The 25,245-nt window shown below is 43.5% G+C and overlaps 1 protein-coding gene across 1 annotated transcript in view; it reads right to left on the minus strand.

Annotated features, from left to right (window-relative positions):
• Window positions 1–25,245, minus strand: part of LOC144792100 (putative cation-transporting ATPase 13A4) — a 307,439-nt gene that overhangs the window by 124,901 nt on the left and 157,293 nt on the right. The window contains exons 19-21 of the mRNA XM_078666970.1: window positions 21,036–21,199; window positions 13,077–13,199; window positions 9,875–9,954 (exon numbers count right to left, since the gene is read on the minus strand). Coding sequence (XP_078523096.1) covers window positions 9,875–9,954; window positions 13,077–13,199; window positions 21,036–21,199 — 367 coding nt within the window. The remainder of the gene's footprint in view (window positions 1–9,874; window positions 9,955–13,076; window positions 13,200–21,035; window positions 21,200–25,245) is intronic.

Here is a 25,245-nt window from a genome sequence, read left to right on the forward strand (position 1 = left end):
ACTGGCATTGTGTGGTGTCAAGAAAAGGGAAGCGGAATTGTGTGGCATGGAGAGGAGTGCAGTTAAATTGTGTGTAGTGGAGTGGAACTGATAGGAGTTGAATTGTGTGGCACGGAGTGGGGAGGAATTGTTTGGTATGGAATTGTGTGTCATGGAGTTGAATTGCGTGGAATGAAGTGGAATTGTGTGGCATGGTGTTAAGTGACATTGTGTGGCCTGCAGTGTCATTGTGCAGCATTGAGTGGCCACCTTCCGCAAACCGTTGAAGACATGGATTTTCCCCAGCAATAAATCAGAATATACTCTGGATACCTCCTGTCATTTGCCGATCAGCTGAGTGGAAATGCTTTACTTTCAATTCCTGCCATCTGAAAGTCTGCTACTAGTGCGGGGACACACCATTGGGGTAACCATGTACTCTATAAATGGATAAATAAAATAAATAAATAAAAGTGGCATTGTGTGGAGTAGAGAAGAGTGACATATGTCATGGAGTATAGTGGCATTGTGTGGTATGGAGTGGAGTGGAGTGTCATATGTGGAGTGGAGTGCAATTGAGTGGAGTGGAGTAAAGTGAAGTGAAGTGGCATTAGGTGGCATGAAGTCGAGTGGAGCGTTGTGGAATAGAGTGGAGTGGCATTGAATGGAGTGGAGTGGTGCCATACAAAACACAGTTGAGAGAAATTGTGTGGTGTGAAGTGGAATTACCTGATGTGGAAATTTGTGGCATGAAGTGCAAATGTACAGTGTACAGTAGAGTACAAATGTGTGGTGTGGAGTGGAGTTGTGTGGTGGTGTGTAGAAATGTGTGGCATGGAAATCTGTGGCATGGAGTGGAATTGTGTGAAGTGGAGTGTTGTGGAATTGTGTGGGCTGAAGTGAAACTGTGTGGCACAGGGTAGAATTGGGTGTCATGCAGTGGAATTTTGTGACATTGGTTTGTGTGGAGTGCAGTTGAATTGTCTGGGGTGGGATGGAACTGCAAAGTGGAATTCGGTTTTGTGCAATGGAATTGTGTGGTGTGGTGGGGAATTGTGTCGAGCAGAGTGGATTTGTGTGGCATGGAATCATGTGGAATGGAGTGGCATGGTGTGGGGGTAGTAGAGTGGAGAGGAGTAAAATTGTGTGAAGTGGCGTGGAATTGTGTAGCATGGATTGAATTTGTGTAGTGAGGAGTTGAATTTTGTGGCATGGTGTGGAGTAGAATTGTGTGATATGGAGTTCAATTGTGTAGAATGGAGTGGAATTGTGTGCTGTGGCATGGAGTGGAATTGTGTAAGGTGAGATGTAGTGAATTGTGTGGTGCGGAGTGGAAATGTGAGGTGTGGCATTATGAGGAGTTGAATTGAGTGGAGTGGTGTGAAATTGTGTTGAGTGAAAGTCTGCGGCATGGAACAGTGTGGAATGGAGTGGAATTGTGTGAAGTGGAATGAAGTGGAATTGTGTGCTGTAGAGAAGAATTATGTGGCGTACAGTAGAACTGTGTGGTATGGAATTGCGTGTTGTGGATTGGAATTGTTTGGCCTGGAATGCAATTGTGTGTCATGACATGCAATTGTGTGGAGAGGAGTGACTTGGAATTGTGCGGCGTGGAATCGAATAGCATTGTTTGGCATGGAGGAGAGGAATTATGTGGCATGAAGCAGAGCAGAATTGTGTAGCATGAAGTGGAATGTAGTGGAGTGCTTTGAAGTGCAATTGTCTGTGGAGTAGAATTTTGTGGTGTGGAGTGGAAATGTGAGGCATTGAGTGGAGTGAAATTGTCTGAGATGCAGTGGAATTGTGTGGCATGAAATTGGGTGGTGTGAGGTGGAATTGTGTGGTGTGAAGTTGAATTGTGTGGCATGGAGTGCTGTGGGGTGGAATTTTGTGGCATTGAATTGTGGTATGGACTGAAGAATTGTGTGGCATTGAACTGAACGGCATTATGTGGTGTGGAATTTTGGGGCTTGGAGTGGAGTGAAATTGTGCAGCATGAACTGTGTGGTTTGGAATGGAATTATGTGGCATGGAGCAGAGTGGAAGTGTGTGGAGTTGAACGATGTAGAGTGGGGCAGTGTATACATTGTGTGGCATGGAGTGGAGTAGGGTAGAATGGCATAGTGTGGCATGGTGTGGAATGACATTGTGTGGTGTAGTGTGAAGTGGAAAAGCATTATGTGATATGGAAAATGTTACACCTATCAGCCTTATAGTGGTTTTCCCACAAACATTTTGCCTTCATCCTTACTATTTTTGCAGATTGTGTTTTTGCTGGCCTTAGGACTTTCGGCTCTCAACCACAGCTACACAGATACCCAGTGCTAAAGTGCATGCACTCACTGTAAATTAAATGCTACTAGTTGTCCTGCAGCACTAATTGTGCCACCCACTTAAGTAGCACTTTAAACATGCCCCATGCTGACCTTGCAACCTGTATGTGCAGCTTTAAACTGCCATTTCAACAATGACAAAATAAAAATAATTCCTGGCCCAAATCTTCCATTGTAATACATGTAAGGCACCCATAGAGTAGGCCCTGGACAGTGAAGATGGCAGGGTGCAATGTATTTAAAAAGTAGGACATGTATACTTGAGCTTTACATGTCCTGATAATCACTACTACAAGGCTTACTTCACCCATAGGATAAAGTGGGGTTACCTTATTACATTTATTAAGCTGTAATTTACAAATTAAAACAGGTAACCAGTTCATGTTTAGTCTCTTTGGAATTGCAACAAGAAATCCTAACTTATGTTGAAGTCTGATTTTAAATTACACATTCTTTAAATGCTACGTTTAAAAAGATGGCTTTTTCCTGCCTAAGCCATTAAGTGCCTGCAGCCTGTCTCTGGGTCACATGACTGGGTGTAGTTGACAGTTGGCCTTTGTGTATCCCTTCCAGGCAGCCACGCACCACAGAGAGCTTAGGTGCACCTGGATGGGCCATCGCTGACAGGATGGGAGGGAGGAGCTGGGCACAGCCCTACCTTCACTTGAATAGACTATGTCCTGCCTCCACACAAAAGGATGCATATACTATGTAGTTAGTAGGAGCCAGTGCAGTGGAGGCAGGGCACCTGTACACCTCCAAAGGAAGGCTCTAGAAGGCACAAATGGTATAAATATTGGACCTCAAACACAAACCCTTCAATACACTGTCCACACAATCTCTTGTCTACACTGCCGCCGTACACTTCTGGACCTGTGGCTACACTGCCAGGTATAGCACTGCTGTGCTACTGAAACAACTTCCACTCTGCTGGACTGAAGACCATAAGGGAATGCTGACATGCTGTGCTGACCTGCTGCTTGCTGCTCTTTTTCCTGGGTGAGAAGGTCAGGACCTGCGTCTCTTGAACCCAGAACCCCATAGTAACTCCAATGGGTAGTTGGTTGGCCTCCTGATATGAATCTACAGAATGCAACAACCCTACTTCTGCACCTGGATTGTGCCATCTGTGAATCTACCTTGCCAAGTGATACCACCCCAGTCCTGGACCCACAGTAGTGGGCCTAAGGTACTTTTCCAGCCTCAGTTGATCCAGCTTAACTGATGCATCTTCCCTGCTTCGCAGTGCAACCCTTAGCAAAATCAACGAATCACTGCAGCTGCATGGTTCGCAGCCTGTCGCCTCATCTGAACCGCTGTTGTGCAATGCCTCCTTGCCACAGGCCCTAGCATCCCTCATTGACAGCAGCCTCAACACTGATGCCTTTACTCTGCATCTCAGCCTCATAGCTCCTTGGAACTGACTAATCCCCCTGACTGCACTACACATTCTTAAATTCTCATCACAAGTCTTCATCAAGGGGATCCTCGATGACGATGCAGGACCTCACAACGCCACATCTCAAATCCGATGCATTGCTTCAGCTATGCAGTGCGTCTTCGACATGGACCCGCGCAATGCTCCACAAACCAGGATTTAAGGAACTTTGTTGAGCGGATTTAACTCGGTCCCTGTAGCCGGCTCATGCTCCATTGTGTTCAGACTCAACTTGTGATTTTATTCTGGTCCCCTGCGACCAGATATCCACAATTGGTGCTTTGTGCCTTTTCATGCTATTTTTACTAAACACTTTAAACCTGAAAATCTCCAGGTCTACTGATTAGATTGTTCGCGTTTTTGTCTTATTAAATTTATTTACAATTGCTCTATTTTTCTTACCTGGAGTGAGAATCTTCTGTATTGTTTTTTAGGTCTCGCGACCTATCAATGCGCGCAAGCACATTGAGCGGAGCGAGAATTCAAGTGCTCAAAAAGCTCATCAAACCAAGGGCTTTTTGCTGCGGTTTTCTTTGAGTTCACGTGAATCATGTGACCAAACAAGCACGCGCATCAGCCTCCCTCCTAATTGCATTTTTTCACGGCCGCACAGCACATCAAAGGGCTTCGCCCAGCGTGCGCTCTGCGGCTTCTCCTCTCCTAATTAATCATGGCTGGCCGGCCGTACTTTCAGTTTCCCGGCCGCTCTTGTTTTATCTCTCCCCCACTGTATCTGATTACCTTGCGCTGTGCCTCCGCTGCAACACACAATATCGAACTGCGTCAATGTGACAGTGGTCTTTATATCAAAAATGTACTTTTAGAGATATCTTGCGCTCGCCTCAACTAATCGCTTTCACAAGTTTGCTTTTTTCCGCTATTAAAAAACAATCCTCCTGCTACACTTAAACATGGTGTCTCTTTCACTTTACAGCATATCACGCTAGTTCCTCTTTCTTTCAGCGATGCTCCACATTCAGTTTCTGTTGCACTTGCACATTGACACCAAATCCACAGACTGTCTTTGACAATCCTCATGGGGGTGTCAAGTGCTCCTCTCAACCTTCCTTCATGGGTTTGTTTTCCTGACTGCTTTCACAGGATCTTGAAGTTCACGCTGCGACTTTGTCAATGAGCCTGCAAGTCGTTGCCAAAATTATGTTGTAATATGAAGCTCTGGGACTAATAAGCTTGTAATTAAAAGGCTTTATTAAGCTTCATGGTCAGGCGTGACTTCTCCCCACGCCAGCTCAGGGCAAACTGCAGACGAGTAAAACATCAGGCTCATTTCAGTAACCACTGGAACAAACAAGCATTGGCATAGCCAATAGGTCTCGCTTTTTACTTATTAGGTCCCAAAGGAGAGACCTATTGGCTATGCCAATGCTTGTTTTACTGTGTTACGGTTTGAAGTGTTGCACAAATACTTTACACATTTCCTTTACGGTATGCCTGACTACTCTGTTCCAAACTACCTGGGGTTTGAGCACCGGTTAATTTGGGTTTTCGTTGTGGCTTCATACTGAGAAGAATTGTGATTGTTGCTTGAGAAGGGTTTCACCCCCCTCAGCCAGTAACCTAATTTCTCACAGCCTGCGATGCCACTGATATGCCCTATAGTACTTCAAAGCCTTTTGCTATATAAATGCAATTATAATCCAATATTTTACCAATGATTGCGACCCTTCAATGTATGTAAGCATATGATACTCAGAACGTATCAGCATTTTAATATCTGTAGTTTGATTCTGATTTTGTTAAGGTGGGCGTAAGACAGCTGGATCCATTCCTGATATATATATATATATATATATATATATGGCATACAACGTCTTCAAAGGTCGATAGGACAAGACGAGACGAACCCGCAACTGGTGCAAATATTAACTTATTTAAAACCCAAACACCAAATGCGCCATGACGCGTTTCAGCCCGCGAAGGGCCTTGATCACATGACATCGCTGAGAAGGCGGAGTGACCTTTTAAAGTGCTAGCGTGCTGACAAAGTTACATGAACACAGAAGACAGACTAATGTCTCCTTGTTTGCGGTCAAAAACATATGGATAATTGCAATGCATAGACCACAAAAATAAATGTAAAATACAATAAATAGCAGAGCAAAATGTATATATCCAACAGTACAATGAATAAAAACATGTAAAAAGATCTTAAATAAGTACAAGAATTAAAATGATCTTTAGTCATCTTCCTATGCACATGTCCATTCAAATTGATACTGCTAAAAATTCCCATACAAAAAAGCTCGCCAAGGACAACTGTAAAAACCACGCACAAATTAGATAAATGAAAAGAACCCTATTATGTTCATTTTCCACCATCAGGCCTGTTGTGTCCCATCAGTCCATTCATTTAATTGCATTTACCTAAGTTGTACGGCCCAAGTGGGCTATAATCAATGTGCAAATAGCAATCATGTGCAATTAAATGTGCAAATCTCCGCAAATAAATACATATCAACACGCTGTACCAATCAAAGTGTAAAATGATTACAAAAAGTGCAAAAAATTATAATACCTAAATATATGAAAAAGTAAAAAAAAACCAGAATATCGGTTGGAAGAGCAGATAATTACAGATATATTCGAGTCAACAAAGGTGCCCACAAACAGGTAAAAAAATATATATATATATGAGTGGGATACAAGCACATACCATGAACCTATGTGACACACTGACAGAGTCAGGGTAGGTGTAGAATTAAGGTGACTAGAGGCATCTACCCATACAACACTTCCACAAGAGGCCACATGATGGCTCCATATGGCTACAAGTGGCATCAATAATACCTTGTCCTTAGAGGTGAGGTAATGCTCAGATGAGATGCTTGCATTGCTACTTGTGCACCCAAAATACTTGTAAAATAGTTACCTGTACTGATGCTGTACATCTCTGTGACCTGGTCAGTTTGACTGCTCTACCCCATGCAGCTCCATCACTAAATTTGGCCTCTGAGCTCACAGTTGAAGGATGTTTGAACCCCTCCTCCACCGCAGGCTCCTGCCTGTGCCTCATCCCTGGTGGTTCAATGGGATAGCCCTCTTCTCTTCTGCTGTCCTGCCTCTGTCGCTCTTAACTCTTTCCTTTTGTTCCCTCCTTTGCTCTTTCCTTTCATTTCCTTCTCTTTCTTTCTCTTCCTTTGTTGCCCTTCTGTCACTTTTCTCTTTTTCTTTGTTTTTCCTTTGTTTTTACCTTCTTTTCCACACTGCTGCTGTCGCCACAGGCTCTCCCCCATCCAGTGTGTCCTTCCCACTCCTGCCTCTCAGCTGACCCGCTCTTCAACCGATCACTACTTAATGGCAGCCACTGCATGGCTGCGCAGTGGATGCACACAGTGAGCTCTCTGTCGGCGATCCAAAGGCATCTATCCGCGAACCGACTGCGACCAGCACCAGGGACCCAGGGACCCTGGTGCTCTGACCTGCCTCAGCTACAACTCAAGCACCCCCCATGATTTCAACCCCAAAAGCAACAAGAACTGCCAGCTCTTGATGCCAACCAACACCCACGGCACTCTCTCCTGTCTACACTGCCGCTGCACCATCACCCACCACCTCTCCCTGGAAGCATCTCTGAGCTTTCTGGACATCATTGCTCACAAACAACTCAACTGCATCCTCCTCAAGGTATGTTCCCCACACAAGCACGCCACAGAAATCTAAATCTAGGACCTTCTCAACACCTACTCGCCCAACGTCTCATTCCTCATAGAAACCTGGACCAATGCCAACTCTGCACCCGAAATCACCACCACCATTCCCGACAGATACAAGATTGCGCAAGGACCACCCCATCCGTCCATCACCGTCATCTACCCAAGCACCCTCCGCATGACCATCATCTCAGATGACACAATGGCCCTCATGCAGCAACTCCAGTCCTGATCCAGACCAACCCCAAAATAACTCTCAGCAGAGCCCTCATCTACAGGTGACCCAACCCGCTCCATTTACCAATGCCATCATCAACCTCATTGCACCCCACTCCCTCTCATCCACAGACTGCATCCTAGTGGGAGACCTACACTTCCACCTGGACAACCATGACAACTAAAACAGTGCTTCTCTCCTAGAGAGCCACGCCAACATAAGAAATAACTAGTCACTGCTCCCATGCACACATTGGGACACAAACAAGACCCCATCTTCACCGAAGGAAACAGCATCTCCTACAGCCACGCCACAGAACACCTCTGTACAGAACACCACTGCATCCACTTCTCCTTAAAAAAAACACGATATACAAGCACGCCCACCAACTCCCCCACAGAATCTGGAACAAAGTAATGAAGACCAGCTCACCTCTGCCCTTGCCTTGATGTAATCACCCCATCAGTGATTACATCAGACGCAAACACCGCAGCGTGTAACAACCACCTCTGGATCATGAACTGTCCTGACACACTTGCCCCCCTCAAATAAGCCACCGGAAGACACATTAAGAAAGCAAGCTGGTTCACCCTTGCTCTACAAGAATCCAGATGCTCCTGCAGACAACTCGAAAAGACATGGAGGAACAGCATATCCCCGGAAACACACGCTGCCTACAAATCATCCACCACTGCACACCAACAACTCATCAAATCCACACGGAAGAAATCCCTCCAAGACCTCTTCTCCATCATCATGGAATTCGCCAAACTCTGCAGAGAAACAACAGATGTCCCACCCTCCCAAGACCTTTGAAACTCTGCTCCAGCTTCCCCCTCATGCAATGCCACCCAACAAACCCTGCTCAAATGGATCCCACTCATGACCATGAAAAGCATCCACTCCCGAACACCATCAGACCCCTGTCCACACCACATCTTCCACAGAGCCACCTCTGCCATCGCACCTGACCTACGTTGGATGATCAACTGCTCCTTAGAGACCGCCAACTTCCCTGATGACTGGGAGCATGCCAAAGTCAATCCCCACCTGAAGAAACCCTCTGCAAACCCCACGGACCTCAAGAACTTCAGGCCAATCTCGCAGCCAAGGTCATCTAAAAAGGCTGTTAATACCGTCAATACATGCTAGCAAACTTAATTGAAGCTAACAACGTCCTGGCATCTCAGGAACCGGATTCTGAAGCACACATCACACTGAGACTGCCCTACTCACCGCCACTGATGACATCCGCTCCTTCCTTGACCAGGGCAAAGTGGCAGCCCTCATCCTCCTGAACTTCACACCTGCATTCAACATCATCTCCCACCGCACCCTGACCACCAGACTCCATGATGCCTGCATCCATTGCAAGCCCCTCTACTGCATACACAACTTCCTCACCAACAGAACCCAGCACGTCAGACTCACTCCCTACCTCTCAGAACTGACAGAGACAAATTGTGGAGTGCCCCAGGACTCCTCCCTCGGCCCCACCCTTTTCAACGTCTACATGGTCCCCCTCGCAACCATCATCAGGAATGACGGGCTATGCCGACAACACCCATCTGATCCTCTCCTTTACCAACAAACCCAAAATCACCAAATGCAACTTCCAAGAAGGGATGAAAGTCATCACCACCTGGATGAAGAACAACTCAGAAAAGACAGAAATCCTCATCCTTGGCTTTACCCCTCCGCATGTGACGATTCCTGGTAGATCCTCGACAATCCTCTTTGCAGTCGCATACCCCAACACCTCTGCGATCTCCACTGGCTTCCAGCTGAAAGCAGAATAACCTTAAAACTCCTCACCCATGCATACAAGGCCCTTCACTGGACAACACTGGACCTGCCTACCTGTACAGTCTTCTCTCCTTCCATGCACCCAAAAGACACCTCCGATCCACCCAGCTCTCTCTGGCCACAATCCCATGTCTCAACAAGACTAGAACAGGAGCAAAGTCCTTCTCCTACCTCGCAGCCAAAGCTTGGAACGAACAACCCCCTCAGGCAATCTCCCACATTGCTCCAGTTTTGTAAGACCTGGCTCTTTGAAAGACCCCAGCACTCAAATGAGCCACCCCTTACCCTATAGCACCTTGCGACCCACACAGGTGAGTAGTTGCTCTTTACCAACCGTAATTGATTGATTGATTGATTGTGCGGCATAAGGATTATTTTTATTTCAACATAACAATCAACTCAGCTTAAAAGGAAGAAAATCATAGCATACTCTAGTTTTTGGAATTCTTCAATCAGGCTGGTTTTCTGTTGTGGGGACATTCTGGCAAAAACAACCCCATTCAGAAGTAACTGCAAAGACAAAAACAATACATACTGCATCAGGGACTCAAAAGCAGGAGGAAATAAAGGGAAACAACCTGAACTATTATTAAAGCTAGGGTTCTACAGAAGAAGACATATTCAGATTTTATATTTTATCATTGTAATGCTTGATGTGAACTCAATTATATGACCGATTCAAATGTAATATTTGTCAACTGGTTTGCTATGACTCAGAGAAGTCAGTTTTGAATCTGTGAACTGAGTCTCCTCAAAATAACTTCAAGCAACACTGGGAAATGAGGCTAAAGTGATTTGTTATGGATCACACAATTTAGGTAATACAAAGTAGGCAGGCCCAGAACCCAGGTCCCCTGGTTACACATCCAACTTACTCCCTTGATTACAGACACAAAACTAAAAATTACATCATCATTAGTCCATTGAGCAAAGCCCTGTGAAAAAGTCTGACATTTACACATTTAGATGCATTTCCATATTTACTGTAATTCAGAATGTTCTGGGGTTCACAAACATCCCATCCTCTGGAAATCTGCAGCACATTAATGAAGAAGAGCAAACCTTTTCATTGTACTTTTGATACACCTTTAAGTCCATGATGTGTTGCTCTGCTATTTGCCTCCTGCTGGGCAATAACATATTCGGATATGTGTGACTCAAAGAGAGTACATGCTGATTCACACATGAATGTATATTTATCAAAGTGCCATGTAGAGCAAAGGTGACATCAAATACCTTTAGTCCCAAAAACCACACAGGAAGCAACACCACATGTAGTTTCTCTAGCTTTTTGACATTGCTTTGGGGGTCTACTAAGGACCCACCACATTAGCAGCTCCCCACATTTGGGGCCTGACTTAGATAGGGCAGGAGTCAGTGTCTAAATGAAAATGGCAGAACACCTGCTCTATATACAGGCAAGTGCCCTGTAATCTTTCAGACTATATTTCTCCTGTTGGTTCTGCTGTCTGAAAGCTTCCTCCAAGTAGCCAAAAGAGTTGGAGCAGTCAGAGTAAGGACTAATTTGAGCAAATGATCTGATGTGTTTGTTTCTGTATGAATCCTGGCAGTCTGAAACCGAACAAAATGACCCAACATCCTCAGAGAAAACTCCACAGGTGTGGGTGCCATTAGTGTTTTCTTTTTTTATATAAAACTGCCACTTTAGGAGTAAACACCAATGTTTGGAGCACAGCTACCTGAAAGTTGGCAGTAACACACCAAACTAGCAGTGCCATCAGGGGAACCACCATGACACCACTTGCTCTGAAGACACAGAGATCACAGCTAGGGCCAGGGGTGATCTCTATACATGGTGGTCATGCGGGTCAGGGTGGCGAATGTAAAGACCGCCAAGGTATAGATCAGGTCCTATATTTGAACTGGACCATGCTAATATCTTCCACTCCCTTTTCTAGTCCTGACCTCTTTCTCCTTGAGATTTTAATGTCTGCCCCTTCCTCGCCAGACTTTCCTTTAAGTGCCCCAACACAGATCAGTTGTTGCACTGATATCAAATTATGATCCCAAGTCTCCTTGAGTATTCTAAGGCATTTTTTCACTGATGTAATTCACTGTCTGTCCAGCAAAGGACTCCTCAGCTGGGTCTTTACTAGAGAAGGACAGGGACCCATCATTCTGTGGAATGGACTCTTCTCAGGAAGGCACTCTTTATTATTGTTCCTCTCTTCCACTCAGATGATTTCAGTGTGTTGTCCTGATTGATGCAATCACCCTCTGTCATGTCTTTTAGAGAGTAAACTCTGGCATTTCCAAGGCTACATGCATCACACCCTCTCTTGTTTCCTTCTCTCTAGAACAATTTCAAACCTAAAAGCATCAGCAGGCATGCTCAAGCTAAGTGACTAGTTTGCTGCCTTCTTCACTCCACCAGGCCTTAGACCCACAGGCTCCCACACCTTCCTGCTCAACAGGTTGCACAGATCTATAGGGCCAGATGTAGGAGGCCATTTACTGACCGGTAAATGGGTATTTGTGATGTAGGTGGCCAATTTGGCCGATTCGGTAAATTTACCGAATCGGTAACTGCCAGATGTAGGTGGGACTCTTCTGTGTCCCAAAGGCCTTACAGATTCGGTATTTTACCATCCAATCCAATTGGGTGGTAAAATACCGAATCCAGGTGTGCATGCACATGTGTGCATGCACACCTAGCCATGTGACAGACAGACATGCCCTTAGGGCATGTCTGTGTGCCACATGGCACACATGCCTGTATTTGGGGTGCTAGAGGGTGTCAAAGTGACACCCCCTGCACCCTTGCTGGAATCGGTATTTACCGAATCTGTAAATACCGATTCAGTAATGCCCATTGATTCCTATGGGCTTCAGGGCCCATAGGAATCAATGGGCATTACCGAGTCGGTATTTACAGAATCGGTAAATACCGAATCTTAACGATTCGGTATTTACCGAATCTGAAATACCTACATCCCCCCCCTCTATTTTACCACTTCTTAAATACCGAATCGGTAAAATTCTGTATTTAAGAAGTGGTAAAATAGAATTACCCACATCTAGCCCTATGTCTTCCTTTCTTATGCTAGCTGCATAAGGGAACTGTAAGCAGCACAGCAGAACCCCTATAAATTAGTTTAACCTACACATGCACCTTCAAGGTGTCCAGCCTGGAGCTCAAGGATGAAGGTCTTTCTGTGCCACATATATTTTACTCTCACTGTCTCTTCCATTAGTCATGACTGGCTTCTTTGGTGACACTACTAGGCACTGCCAGCTTCCCCTCCTGATTTCCGTCCATACCAACCCTCTGGGCATGACCTTGGTCTGATGAGGACACAACACCTGGAATCCCTTGGAAGGGACCAGTGGTGGCTCAATGAGTTTTGACAATCTTTTATTAACCTGTACATTTATATGGGACAACATTGTATAACCTCCCCTCTTCTGAAGGCAAAAAATCATCACATTTACATTTATTGTTTCTGTGGTAAACCTGATTAATATAGTCAATCAGTAAATTGAATTCATATTTTTGTGACAGTCATCACAGACCTTTACAAAGAATAATGCATGACCTATTCCAAAAATGATCCTTTACATAAAGACACAACACTGTACTTTGGAATATATTGCTCACCTGCAGCACTTACTTTTGGTAGCATGATGTAGAAATGCTGCATTATGACCTGATAGGATTTCCCACTCATGGCAAAATAAATTTCATTTGCTGCTTGTTTAGGGGTGGGTTTTTCATCCATCTTTATGAATATGTCCTGTTAACAAGGCAAGAGATATTTTCATATATGTTAAAGAGAATAATATTTTAATATTTTGTTGAAAAAAAGCAGGATACTTTCAGAGCCCAAACAAAGCACAAAACAAGAAAACATGTTTTGCTTTTCCTTGGCACATGTTGGAGTACATCTTGGTGGGACCTTTGACAGAATCCAACAAGAGTTCTCACACCTCACTCATCCCTTAATTCACTCTCCCAGGCAGGTGCTTCTATTGCAACAGCAAATGTGCAAAATACTCATTATTGTGGTAGAAACAGCTGCACTTGTGTTAATGGGGTAATGTACTAACAAGTGGTGCACAACAGTGCGGCAAACAAAGTTGCTGAGCAGCACTGCGTCACCTGAAGAGGGCAGAACTGTGTCACATCTTCAAAGAAACAGGGCAGTTCTTTTCTCTCCATGTGTTGGCACAGTTTGTGATGCTCAGCACCAACACAGATACCCTCGCACCATAGTACAAGGGTAGCTGTGTTGTGATCAGGATAGTTTTTGTGCAGGAAGGAGTATCTTCCTCTACAATAAACTAACCATGGAGGCTGTGAGAAATCAGGTTGTTGGCTGACTTTGGTGAGAACCCTGGTCAAACAACAGCCACAATCCCTTGTAAGATAAACCTGAAAAAGTCACAAAATTAATCTGTGATTAACCCTGGCGAAGCTTGGTACAAAAAGCAGTCATGCTTAACTTAGAGGCAATGTGTAAAGTCTTTTTGAAGCATTAAAACAGTAATAAAGAAAAACATAATACAAGAAAATCCCACACCAATTTTGGAAAATAGCGTACATTTTAATAAATCATTTGACACCAAAATGACAGAACTCCACATACTAGAATGGGAGATATTAATTTTTAAGTTTTTTGTACAAAACATCTCCTAAAAGATCAAAGTACCTACCGCAGACTGGATCAAAGTAAAAAAATAAGGCCTACCGCAATGGAGCATAGTTCGGAAACTAGTAGTGAATTGGGTCTGTTAAGAGATTACACAACATAATTTCTGAGAAAAATGTTCAGAGAAGGTACAATTTAGCGGGCAGGGCTCCAGGAGGATTCTGAGGATGAAGTGTAGTCGTCGGATAGCCTTGATTGGAAGCCACATTGAAGAGCTCTACTTTTGGACGCAGTCTCTGAAATGGAAGTCAAAAAGCTCCAGCAGGGGGAGGCAGAGGACTGTACCCCTTTAGTGAAGGACTGCTGAAAAGGATTTGTTTTTGCTGCGAAGAATGTAGCGGAAGAAGCCGCATCCAGTCAGTAATGTACCTCAGGAGGATAGGTGAGCAGGTTGGTATTGTTCTCCTACTGGTTCTCAGAGAAGTTTTTGACCACAGATTTTCTAAATCCTTAGTTATGGGATTTGGCCACCTGGGTACCCTTAGTCGTACAACTAAGGGTCTAGGACTGGCAGGACACCTCCAGGTGGTTCAGGACTTACTCAGGCTGGGTCCAGCTGCAGGTTCAAGAGGGTGAAAAACTTTTGTGTCCCTGTGACTCTGAACTAGACGCCATCAAACTATCCATTGAAGTTACTACGGTAGTCCTGGGTACAGGTGAAGATGCAGGGCTCAACAGTAGGCCACGCTTTGAGGGCTTAAGGGAGTCTCCAAGCAGAAAAGCAGTCATTCCAGCTACTGAAAAGCTGTTGTGAAGAGCACTCAGAAGGCCACAAAAGCAGGCAGTCCACTGAGAGTCTTTCTGCAGGTGCAGGAGTAAACAGAAAGTGTGTCTGAAGGTTCTACTTTTATACCATGGTACCCTTCTTGTGGACGGTGGGAGAAACTTCTAGAAAGGTTCTTTAAAGAGCATGGAGTTTCCTACCTCCTCTGCCCTGGCTTTCAGTGAACATGTGAAGGTGTTAGGTCCTGTATGTGAAGACAGAGCGCACCCTATTCAGTTGCAAGTTAGGCTGTGCACATATCCTGCCAGCAAATGGCCCACTGAGGCACACCTAATTCCTCTAATGTCTGACGGTATGGAAGGAGTTTACAAAGTCTAACTGCCAGCTACACCCAGTCATATAATCCAAGACAGACTTCAGGCACAAAAGGCTAAGGACAGGAACATACTTACTTTCTGAAAGTAGCAACACAACAAGATGATGGACACTGTGATGAAACTTTCAACCATTCACCCCAAGTCAAAAGATATGGATTTAATCCATCATTTTTTTTGTTTGCTCACTATGTCACCCCTGTCTGGACCCAGCCATATGCAAATCAATCTTGACCCTGCTCCTCATTGGAACAATCCAGCCTAAACTGTCAGGTCGGTCTTCCATGGACCAGAAAAAAGCATCCTGGGACCGGTTTTGGGGTATCACCCCTCATCAGCCAGATTAGTTTCAATCCGGTGGCACAGCAAGCAAGGGCCCATGTCTGGGAATACCCTTGGGGAGCAGGTTCAAGATTGATTTGCATATGGCTGAGTGCAAATTAGAATGGCATGGCAATCAAAATAAACTATGATATAATTCATATCGTGACTGGTGGTGCATGTTTGATTTATTCATCATTCCTCCCATCATCAGTTCTTTTTGCATTTGTCACTCTAAGTGGGTCCCCTGCCACCAGATTCAAACTAGCCTGGCTGATTAGGGGTAATATCCTGAAACAGGTCCCAGGATTCTTGTTTCTTGCCCAGGGAGGGCCTAGCACTCCGGGCTGGACTGTTATCATGGAAAGCAGGGTCCAGACAGGTTTTCATATGGCTGTGTGCAAACTGGAATGGCATGGCAAGCAAAGAAACAATGGAATTGTGTTGGGGTGAATGTTTTGCTTGATCATCATTCTGTCCATCATCTATTCTATTAACTTTCTGAAAGTGGCATTTTAAAAAATTGCAATTAAACATCTGACTTTACCATTAGAGAGGTTTTTTCCTTATGGGTTCATAGATACCAAACATGAACTGTAGATCTGGTCCCAATCAAAATCAAGCACTCAATAGAATGTATTAAATTAACCCAATGTTATCCTATGGGACAGGTAGGCATCACAGTAGTGAAAAATTAGTGTAGGAGTTTATCACTAACAGGACATGTAAAATGTAAAAGTGTATATCCAACCATTTATTTACAATTCACCCTGCCCTATGGGCTACCTAGGGCTTACCTTAGAGGTACTTGATATGCAATAAAAGGGGAGTTTAAGGCGTGGCAAAGGGGTTATTTTGCCAGTCAAATTGGCAGTTTAAAACTGCATTCTGACTCGAATGGCAGGCCTGGGAAATGATTTAAAGTACTACTACTTTTAATTATCACCATCGTACTATGCCTGTAATTCCGATGTATGTAGCGAAATACTACCTTAATGTTTTGAGAAATCCTTAATTGTTGTAAATAAATGTGCTTTTATGGTTATAAATAACCACAATAAAGTTTTTCAAACAAAACAAACAACTACTTAAGTGGGTGGCACAATAAGTGCCACAGGATCACTCGTAGCATTTAGTTTACAGGCCCTGGGTGTATGGTACACCACTGTACAAGGGACTTGTAAGTAAATTAGATATGTCAATCAGGTGTAAGCTAATCAAACAATGTTTAAGGGCGTGAGCACATGCACTTTAGCACTTTATCACTGGTTCCAGTGGTAAATTGTACACAGTCCTAAGGTCAACAAAAACGAATTACAGCACAAAACTGGAGGTGCGAATGGCAAACTTTCAGAGGGAAGACCACCCTGAGGCTGGCAGGTGTAACAGAGGCTATTTCTTTTTTGTATGTGTGCTGCAGAATGCAAAGAGGAAATAGCAAGGATAAATAAAGATATTTCTTCTTGTTATGCCAGCATCGGCAAGGCACAAGATTGTGGGGCGAATCAAGACCTATAAGTCATTGTACATGTGGGTTTGCACCACAATACATGTCTGGGCCCACAGGAATGCCAGTGCAACCCCCACTGAATGCCCCATAGATGCAAAGTAATGAAAAGCAGTGTAATGTGTTTTTTTGTATTTTTACAAGGCAATATAAACAGCCATTTGCTTTGCTTTGTGGCAACCAAAAACAATGTTGCTTCAAATCTGTGTTGCAAAAGTAATGCAATACACATGCAAAACCATTGTAAATATGGGAGTCTATTTATATCATAAAGCTTGTATCATAGACAGGGGTGGATACACAAAATTAATGATGCATGCATAATTTACAATTGATGGAATTAATGTGGGAAATTACTGTAGGTGTGGGAGAAATTAGCAGTAAAACCTCTAAACAAGCAAAATTCACCTTTTAAGGAGATGGCCAAGGGCTCTATTTTACAATTACCACAAGAGTGTGGGCCTGATTTACAAAAGGCCTCCCCACTCATGGTGGAGGCCCTGCAGTTGTGGGGGGGTCTCGGCACTCGGAGTGGAATCTCCACAATGAGAATTCTCATTGTGGAGATTCTGTCCCTGGTCCAGACTCTCCCTTGGCTGTGGGGCTTCCGCTATGAGCGTGGGGGCCCCTAATGAATCAGGGCCTGTGGCTTTTTTTGGGTAGACTCAGATCTATTCCAATTAGTAACTCACCTTTTTACAATTTCCCTTTCAGGACAGTACAGTTGGGCTCTACACTATACTTGTATAACTGTTGTGAGAAATGATAGTCACTTAGGTAGTGTGGAAAACTGCATTGACTCAGCCTTTTACAATGAGGGATTAATGGTATTATGTATAACCTGGCCAATCGCCTGTTGTCCGCCAGGGTGACTGAGTAAGCTACTTGATCGCCCTAGGAGCGGTTCCACTTGCTAGGTTCATTAATGACCATGAAGCTGGTGGTATTGGCAGGATCCACTTTTAAGGCAGTTCCATTATTTTGTGCAGGACTCTGTCAATGTGACAGAGCCCTATACCAGTTTTCTTTTTATTTTCATATAGAGAGTCCCAAAACAGGATGTTCTTTTTGAAAATGGTATATTGTGTTATGTAATCTGGAATCTGGAATCTGGAGTGCAACTAATCATATGTGAGGTTATCCAGGTGATGGAGCAAACTTGGAGTTCTAAGACTGAAGGTGTTCGGTGTCCGTCCCACATACTTAGTCAATGAGCCAGGTCTGTAGCTTCTTACCAAATTCAGGAAGTTAGGAGGAGACCCTGATGTGTTGAGGTAGGTCCTTTCATGTCTTGACTTCAAGTAGAAGAATTCCAAACCTCTGGCTTAGCTTTTATGGAAGCAGGGGGTGCACAAGTGAGATTGGAACTGAGCATAGGTGTCTGGTGGGATGGTGAAAGGGAAGCCAGTTGTTGGTTCGATGTTCTACAGTGCTTTGTATGCATGCTTGAGTAGTGTGAATTGACTGCATTTGAGTCTGGGGAGCCATAAAGTTCTCTGAGCTGTGGTGCATCATAAGAGGTTAAAGATGAGTCTTGCTGCAGCGTTCTGGATGGTCTTTAGACAGTGGGGGAGATGGTCAGAGATCCCTTCGTAAAGTATATTGCAGTAGTCTAATCTGCTTGTGATGAGGGTTTGCATGTCACTGTGTCTAGCATTCAAGGGAAGTCATTTGAAGATCTTAACGAGCATGCAGAGAATATGAAACGGGAGGTGCTCATTGCATTGACTTGTGCTGGCATGTTGAGCTTGTCATCCAGAATGATTGCCAAGTTTCTGGAGTGGTCATTTGGTGTGGGTCCAAACTCTGATGGCCACCAGGTGGAGTCGGAAGGAGAGTTCTGGTTTCCTAAGATTAGCACTTCTGTCTTGTCAGAGTTGAGTTTCAGACACTTGGGGCCTCATTTATGAGGCTGTGCGTCACTTTTACGCCGCTGGTGCGTCACTTTTTGTGACGCACCAGTGGCGTACAAAATGCGCCTTGTTGTGCCATATTTACAAAGTGACGCATCTAGGTAGATGTGTCACTTTGTAAACCCCTGCGCTACATTATACCTGCGCCAGGTATAATGTATGCAAGGAGGGTGTTTTGACGCAAGAAAGGGTCGTAGAAGTGACGCAGTGAAATCTATGAGATTTCATTGCGCTACTTCTAGGACACAAATGCGTCAATTTCTTATGCCTGTCTCACAGCAGGCGTAAGACTGACGCGGGCCCTTTCACATGGGGCTTGCCCCATGTGAAAGGACGCATTGCTGGAGTTGCGTCACTTTTGTGACACACTCCAGCAATGTGCCACTTTTGTGCCATACAGATACATCAGAAATACTGACGTATCTGTAATTCCTTGCGCAATGATGCGTCATACTGCAAATATGACGCATCATTGGTATCGCAAGGAGGGCGCAGTGAAAAGTGACGCATCGCTGTTTTCACGCAGCAATGCATCACTTTTCATAAAAGAGGCCCAATGATCTTATCCAGTCTGCTACGTTGATCATGCAGATGGAGAAGTAGGTTCTGTTGGTGGTGGATTTTCTGGTCAGATAAAGGATGAGTTGTGGGTTAATGGTGTACAATATGATGACAATGTCTTGTGATCTGATGATTTTGGCAACTGGTGTCATGTAGATGTTGGACAGGGTTGAGCTAAGCGATGATTCCTGGAGTGCTCAGCAGATCACATTCTAGTATTCAAATGTGTATGGTAACAGTCCTTAGATGCCTCTGTTGTGCAGTCTTCTGACAAGGGTGGGATGGGAGACTGTACCAGGGCAGCAAAAAAGTTGCATAGGATGAGCTCTGCAGTTTCTCTATTGTACTGTATGGTGGAGGACGCAATGAGTGCAGTTTCTGTTCTGTGGCTGCTCCACAATCCTGCTTGTGCGTGGTCCAGTAGATTGTGGAGTTCAAGGGGGTTGGTGAGTTGTTTGTTGATGGCCTTCTCTATCACTTTGGCTGGGTATGGGTGTAGAGAGATGGGTCAGAAGTTGCTCAGCTCTCTGGGGTCAGCTGATGGCTTTATGAGGACGTGTTGACTGCTTCATGTTTCCAGTCTTCAGGGAAGGTGGTAGATTTCATGTAGGTGTTGATGTGGGTGAGGGTGGTACTGGTTGGTGGTCTTCCCATGTTGTAGATTTGGTGAGGCATGGGTCCGTTTGGGCTCCTGAGTGAACAGGTTTCATGTTCACTGCGGTGTTTTCTATGTGTCTTTTGCATTAAGTCAGGTGTTTGCCTCGTTTGGTGTTGGTCAGGTTAGCGATGAGATCTTAAGGTCTGATTGTGGTTCAATGTTGCTGTAAATCTTTTCTAGTTTACTGTGGAAGAAGCAAATAGAAAATGCTCCCGTAGCCATGGGAGTCCTCTTCCATGGCGAGGGAAGCATTTAGCAGTTTCCACTTCCCATTAACACCAGGATTTTTCTAGCAGTGATGGGCAGTGAAATCTAACCTCTAGTTCCATCCATCTAATATAGGTGGGTGGAATTAGAGGTCTGCCTCTGATGGCCCTTACTCTGGAGGGTTGTTGGAGATGTAGTAGTCTCCCCTGTGAGTAAACCTAAGGTCTGCCCACATAAAGATTGGGCGGGTAGACCATTATCTTGGTGGTATAGACACTCTGTTGTGATGGTGTATTGATAGAGCCACAATATAAATCAGCCTCTAAGATTGTTAGCGACATAGGGTAAGTCAATGTAGTTAACCCAAAACCCAAACGGTTAATTGGCACAGTACGTTTAAAACAGTTGTGTGGCTCTGCTCAGACTGGCATGAACATTGCTTCAGGCCAAGACGTGTTATGGATGCTTCTGAATTTCATTGCAGGTAAATTTGGGTACAAGAACATTTGATTAAAATTCCTCTGGAATTCCAAATTCTGTTTGACTTCATCTTACATTTAACATATCAGGTCCACCCTTAACTGCTAATGTCTCTCCCAAGTTATTCATCCTAATATATCCCAAAGAAGATAAACAAAGTAGGAAGAGATAGTTACATTGATCACCTGCCCATTCCTCACACCATCCTTCTGGGTTTGAAATGTAAGCGAGGCGGGTATGGATCCTTTTGGCTCATTGGCCTCGACCACAATCACCTTGCTTCTTTTTGGGACCATCCCTGAATGTTTGGCAACAGTAAGAGCCGTCTGGAGGTTGTCACCTGTGAAAAAGAAAAAGATTGATCTAAGTAAACTTGTTGTGGAACAATGAAAACTACTGTTATACATCACTGTGAACCATTTACCATACAAAGAAATGATGGGCCATTAAGCATAATAATGCCTACAGGAAATTAGCCTTACATAAACATTGTTTAAAATTATACAATTTTCTAGGTTGGAATGAGCATCACAATCCTACAAACTGGTGGTGGTCAGCAATGGGCTAATCAAGGGTACTCTTTGTATCAACTTCGGGAAATTATATAGTTTGACAGGGTTCAAACATGCATCAATAGGTACGAGGTAGCATTAATACTCTAAGCTATGTTAATCAATTTATTGATGTATTAATGGCCTTGGTGTTTGCCATTGAAATTGTTGTTCAAGAATAATAATAAATAACCACAGCAAATCCACATCAGCATGTATAACTTCAGTGTTCTGAACACATAATCATTAGTTTAAGTTAAATGTAATGGTTTCACTAACAGAAAGCAAATAAGTCAACCCATAATTCTCCCACACAGATAAAAATATTAAAAAACAATTGAGCACCAGAAAATAAACAACCCCCTCAAAAATAGCAATACGTGTATTGCTTGAAGCAGAAGACCAACTCATAGAGTTAATCCCACTTATCAAATCAGGTGTGCCACAAGACTCCTGCCCCCCTAATATAATGCACATGATCCCTGCTCAAATAGCACAATATTTAGGGCAGATATTTGATAATATGTTTGCAGAAGGATTGTTTCCCTCTCCCTGGAAACTAGCCTTGATTCTCCCCTACCTAAAAAAAGATAATTTGAACATCCAGGACCCGAATAACTATCGTCCAATATCAAGACTTCCTTTTGCTACCAATCTGGTAAAAAAAGTAATGAACTAACAATTCTCTGAACAATTTGAGGAAAATTCTCTGCTGGACAACACACAGCATTGTTTTAGAAAAAAAAACCACAGCATAGAGTCTACCCTGGTGGTAGCAGCAGAGGATATATGAGAAGTACTCGATAGGGGGGGGGAACAATAACGTTGATTCTGTTGGAAATTTCCGCAGCTTTTGATACAGTTAGCCATGAGATCTTGGCTGACCGTATGCATAGGCAAGGGATAGAGGGAACAACCTTTGACCTCCTGTAATCTTTCCTGGCAAAAAGACAAAATAACCTGATGATGGGAAAGTTTGTCTCCAGGTCTTTCTCCCTGCCCTGCGGTGTTCCCCAGGGCTCAGCACAGAGACCAACTCTGTTTTACCCATACGTTACGCCACTTGCGGCAACTATTAAAAATGTTGGTCTCTCCCAGGTATCATATGCTGATGACACCCAATTTGTGGCATCATTCGCAAAGTCTCAAAATAATCTGGGTGCGGATTTCAGCTCATGTATGAGTAAGGTGAGCAACTGGATGAATCGCAATTGTCTTAAACGAAATGCCAAAACAACTGAACTCATCATCTTCAGCAATAATCCTTCTTTCTGGACACTGGACTGGTGGTCACCAGAGCTGGACTCATTACCTGAACCCTCAAATAAAGTAAGAAACTTAGGTTTCTTGGTAAACAAAGAATTAAAATGTAAGGACCAAGTAAACAAAATAACACTAGCTTCTTTTTGCTGTCTAAGACTAATAAAAAAGACTACAAATGTTTAGCCCCCTGAACTTCTGAAAACAGTAACAATGGCATCGGTTCTCACAAGGGTTGATTACTGCAACAGTCTGTATCTTCCTTTAGCAATGGGTCTTCTTAAGAGGCTTAAGACACTGCAAAACATTGCGGCCCATTTTCTGTTAAAAATTCAGAAACATGAGTCGGCCGGTGGAGCCATTAGGAAATTACACCGGTTGCCAGTCAAGCAACGCTGTAGCTTGAAGGCTCTCTGTCTGGCCTATAAATCACTGCATGGACTCGCTTCAGACCATTTTAAGAAAACATTAAAATGGTATATCCCAGCAAGGACACTTCGCCAGGCTCTGCTAGGTACCTGACTGTCCCCCCTTTCAGGAAAACTACCTGGGGTGGAAAGAGCTTCTTTAGGGCCACTGCCATGCTCTGGAATTGTCTCCCACTGACACCAAAAGCTGCTCCCTCTCTACTTTCCTTCAGAAAAGCCTTAAAGACCTGGCTTTTCACAGAGGAGTAGAAGATATTGACCCACCTTCTTGATCCAACAATGATATTGCTGCAGCCTAAATCAGGCACCCACCAGCGCCAAGATGCCTTAGGGCATGAGTTTGCGTATTATAAGTCATATTTACATTACATTTTATTCATAATCTATGTCTTTCGGGTGAATTGCAACAACTATATTAAAACATCTCTCAAAATAAGTCTGAGCTTTCTCAGATGTCCAGTCAGCTGCAATTGGGCACATTGATTCATGTTAAAAAACAAAAAAGAAAAATGTATGGGTCACTTTTTTCTTAAGCTTGATTCATTTGACTGTTGAGTTTTTTTATCTTAAGTACATTCAAACTGTGATATCTTAGTATTTGAGAAAAATGTCTTACCCCTATAACAGCACAAGGTCAAAAACTCCATATTCTCCAAAGTCCTTCCTTATATAGCAGGTTTTTATATCCAATATTTTTTTCGATGTCACCATTGTTAAATGCAGGCCATATTCATAGAATCACAGAACAGGGAGGGCTGACAGGTCTTTGGTGCACATCCTGACACATATTCCACCATTTCCTCTCTCATATAGGAACCATTTTTCTTTCCTTTCCTTTTTCCCTCCTTTCCTTTTTCCCTCTCAGTAACTACAAATTAATTATTTTCTTTTACTGCTGATCAGTTCATCATGTCCAGGTACATTGAATGGGCCCGGCACCGGCAGGTAAATGGTGACGGACCCACCAACATCCATTGAAGCGATCCAACCACTGGATTATGATCCAGCGGTATGAAGCATCTGGGGGACTGACTGCTGATGTTCCGACTGTCTCGTTGGAAGCAGTGGTGGAAATGTAATACCTTCAATAAAGGCTATAGGGATTACAATGTATCATTCCGTCTGCCTTTCTATTGCGGTCCAACCATTATGGGGCCTGGGGGGCACCTCTGATACCCCCCATCCTCCATGCAGTGTTTGGCAGGCACCCCATGGTGCCTGGCACAAGGTGCATGAATGTTTGAAAACATAAATGTTTCTATTGCAGCTTGTGCTGCTGGCCTTTTCTGGCCACCACACAAGCTGCAATGGAAAAGTGGATGTTTCTGCCCGTCCTACGGTAGTCGCATACTAATTCGGTGAGTGGAGCAGCCGACTAATAGTCGGGCGGATTCCATCCCGCTAAGGTCAGATGACTGACATCGTAATAGGCCCTTAGTGTTAAATGTACATTTAAAGTATTAAATATAAAATAAAAAAATTCCAATTCAAACTGTAATACTTTAAGGGATTCAAACATATGTAGAAGCAAGAATGGTTTAGCCTCACTAATCAATGTAAATTTCTAAGACTGGTACCTATGTTATTCTTAATATGTGTTTAAACATTAAATTGATACCTTAATCACTTAAAAATAGATAGACTTTACAAAGTAAAATTGAAGTAAGATATCAAATGTTATTTTGTGTCGATCCTTTACAATCTAAACTTAAGTGTATGAAGAATTCAGGTTGACACAAATATACTGAAGCGTTGTTAGTCTTTCCTAAATACAGGATTATATTATTAATTTTCAATGTATGAATTTAGTGTTGATCTTTTAGGAAATATTTTATTAATATTGATAACTTACAAAAATAACTTTATTTGTGACAAAATCTAGTTCTATTTTTGTTTTCAGGCAAATAGATGTTTATAGATATTATTATAATTGTTTTATTGAACTATACTTTTGTCAATTAAATATGCTTTAGAACAAAAATATTATACTTTATATGTCATTTAAAATACATAACGACCTCTCACACATTAGATCCTCCTCATCTCTTCTTACATTCTACTAGAACTTGAAGATTTAGCTCTTCAAGTAAGTCCCTGGAGGCTAGCCTTATTTTCTTGCTAGCACCATGACAGCTTCATGAGTGCGC

The sequence above is a fragment of the Lissotriton helveticus genome, chromosome 11 (assembly GCF_964261635.1).
Source record: "Lissotriton helveticus chromosome 11, aLisHel1.1, whole genome shotgun sequence".
NCBI lineage: Eukaryota > Metazoa > Chordata > Amphibia > Caudata > Salamandridae > Lissotriton > Lissotriton helveticus.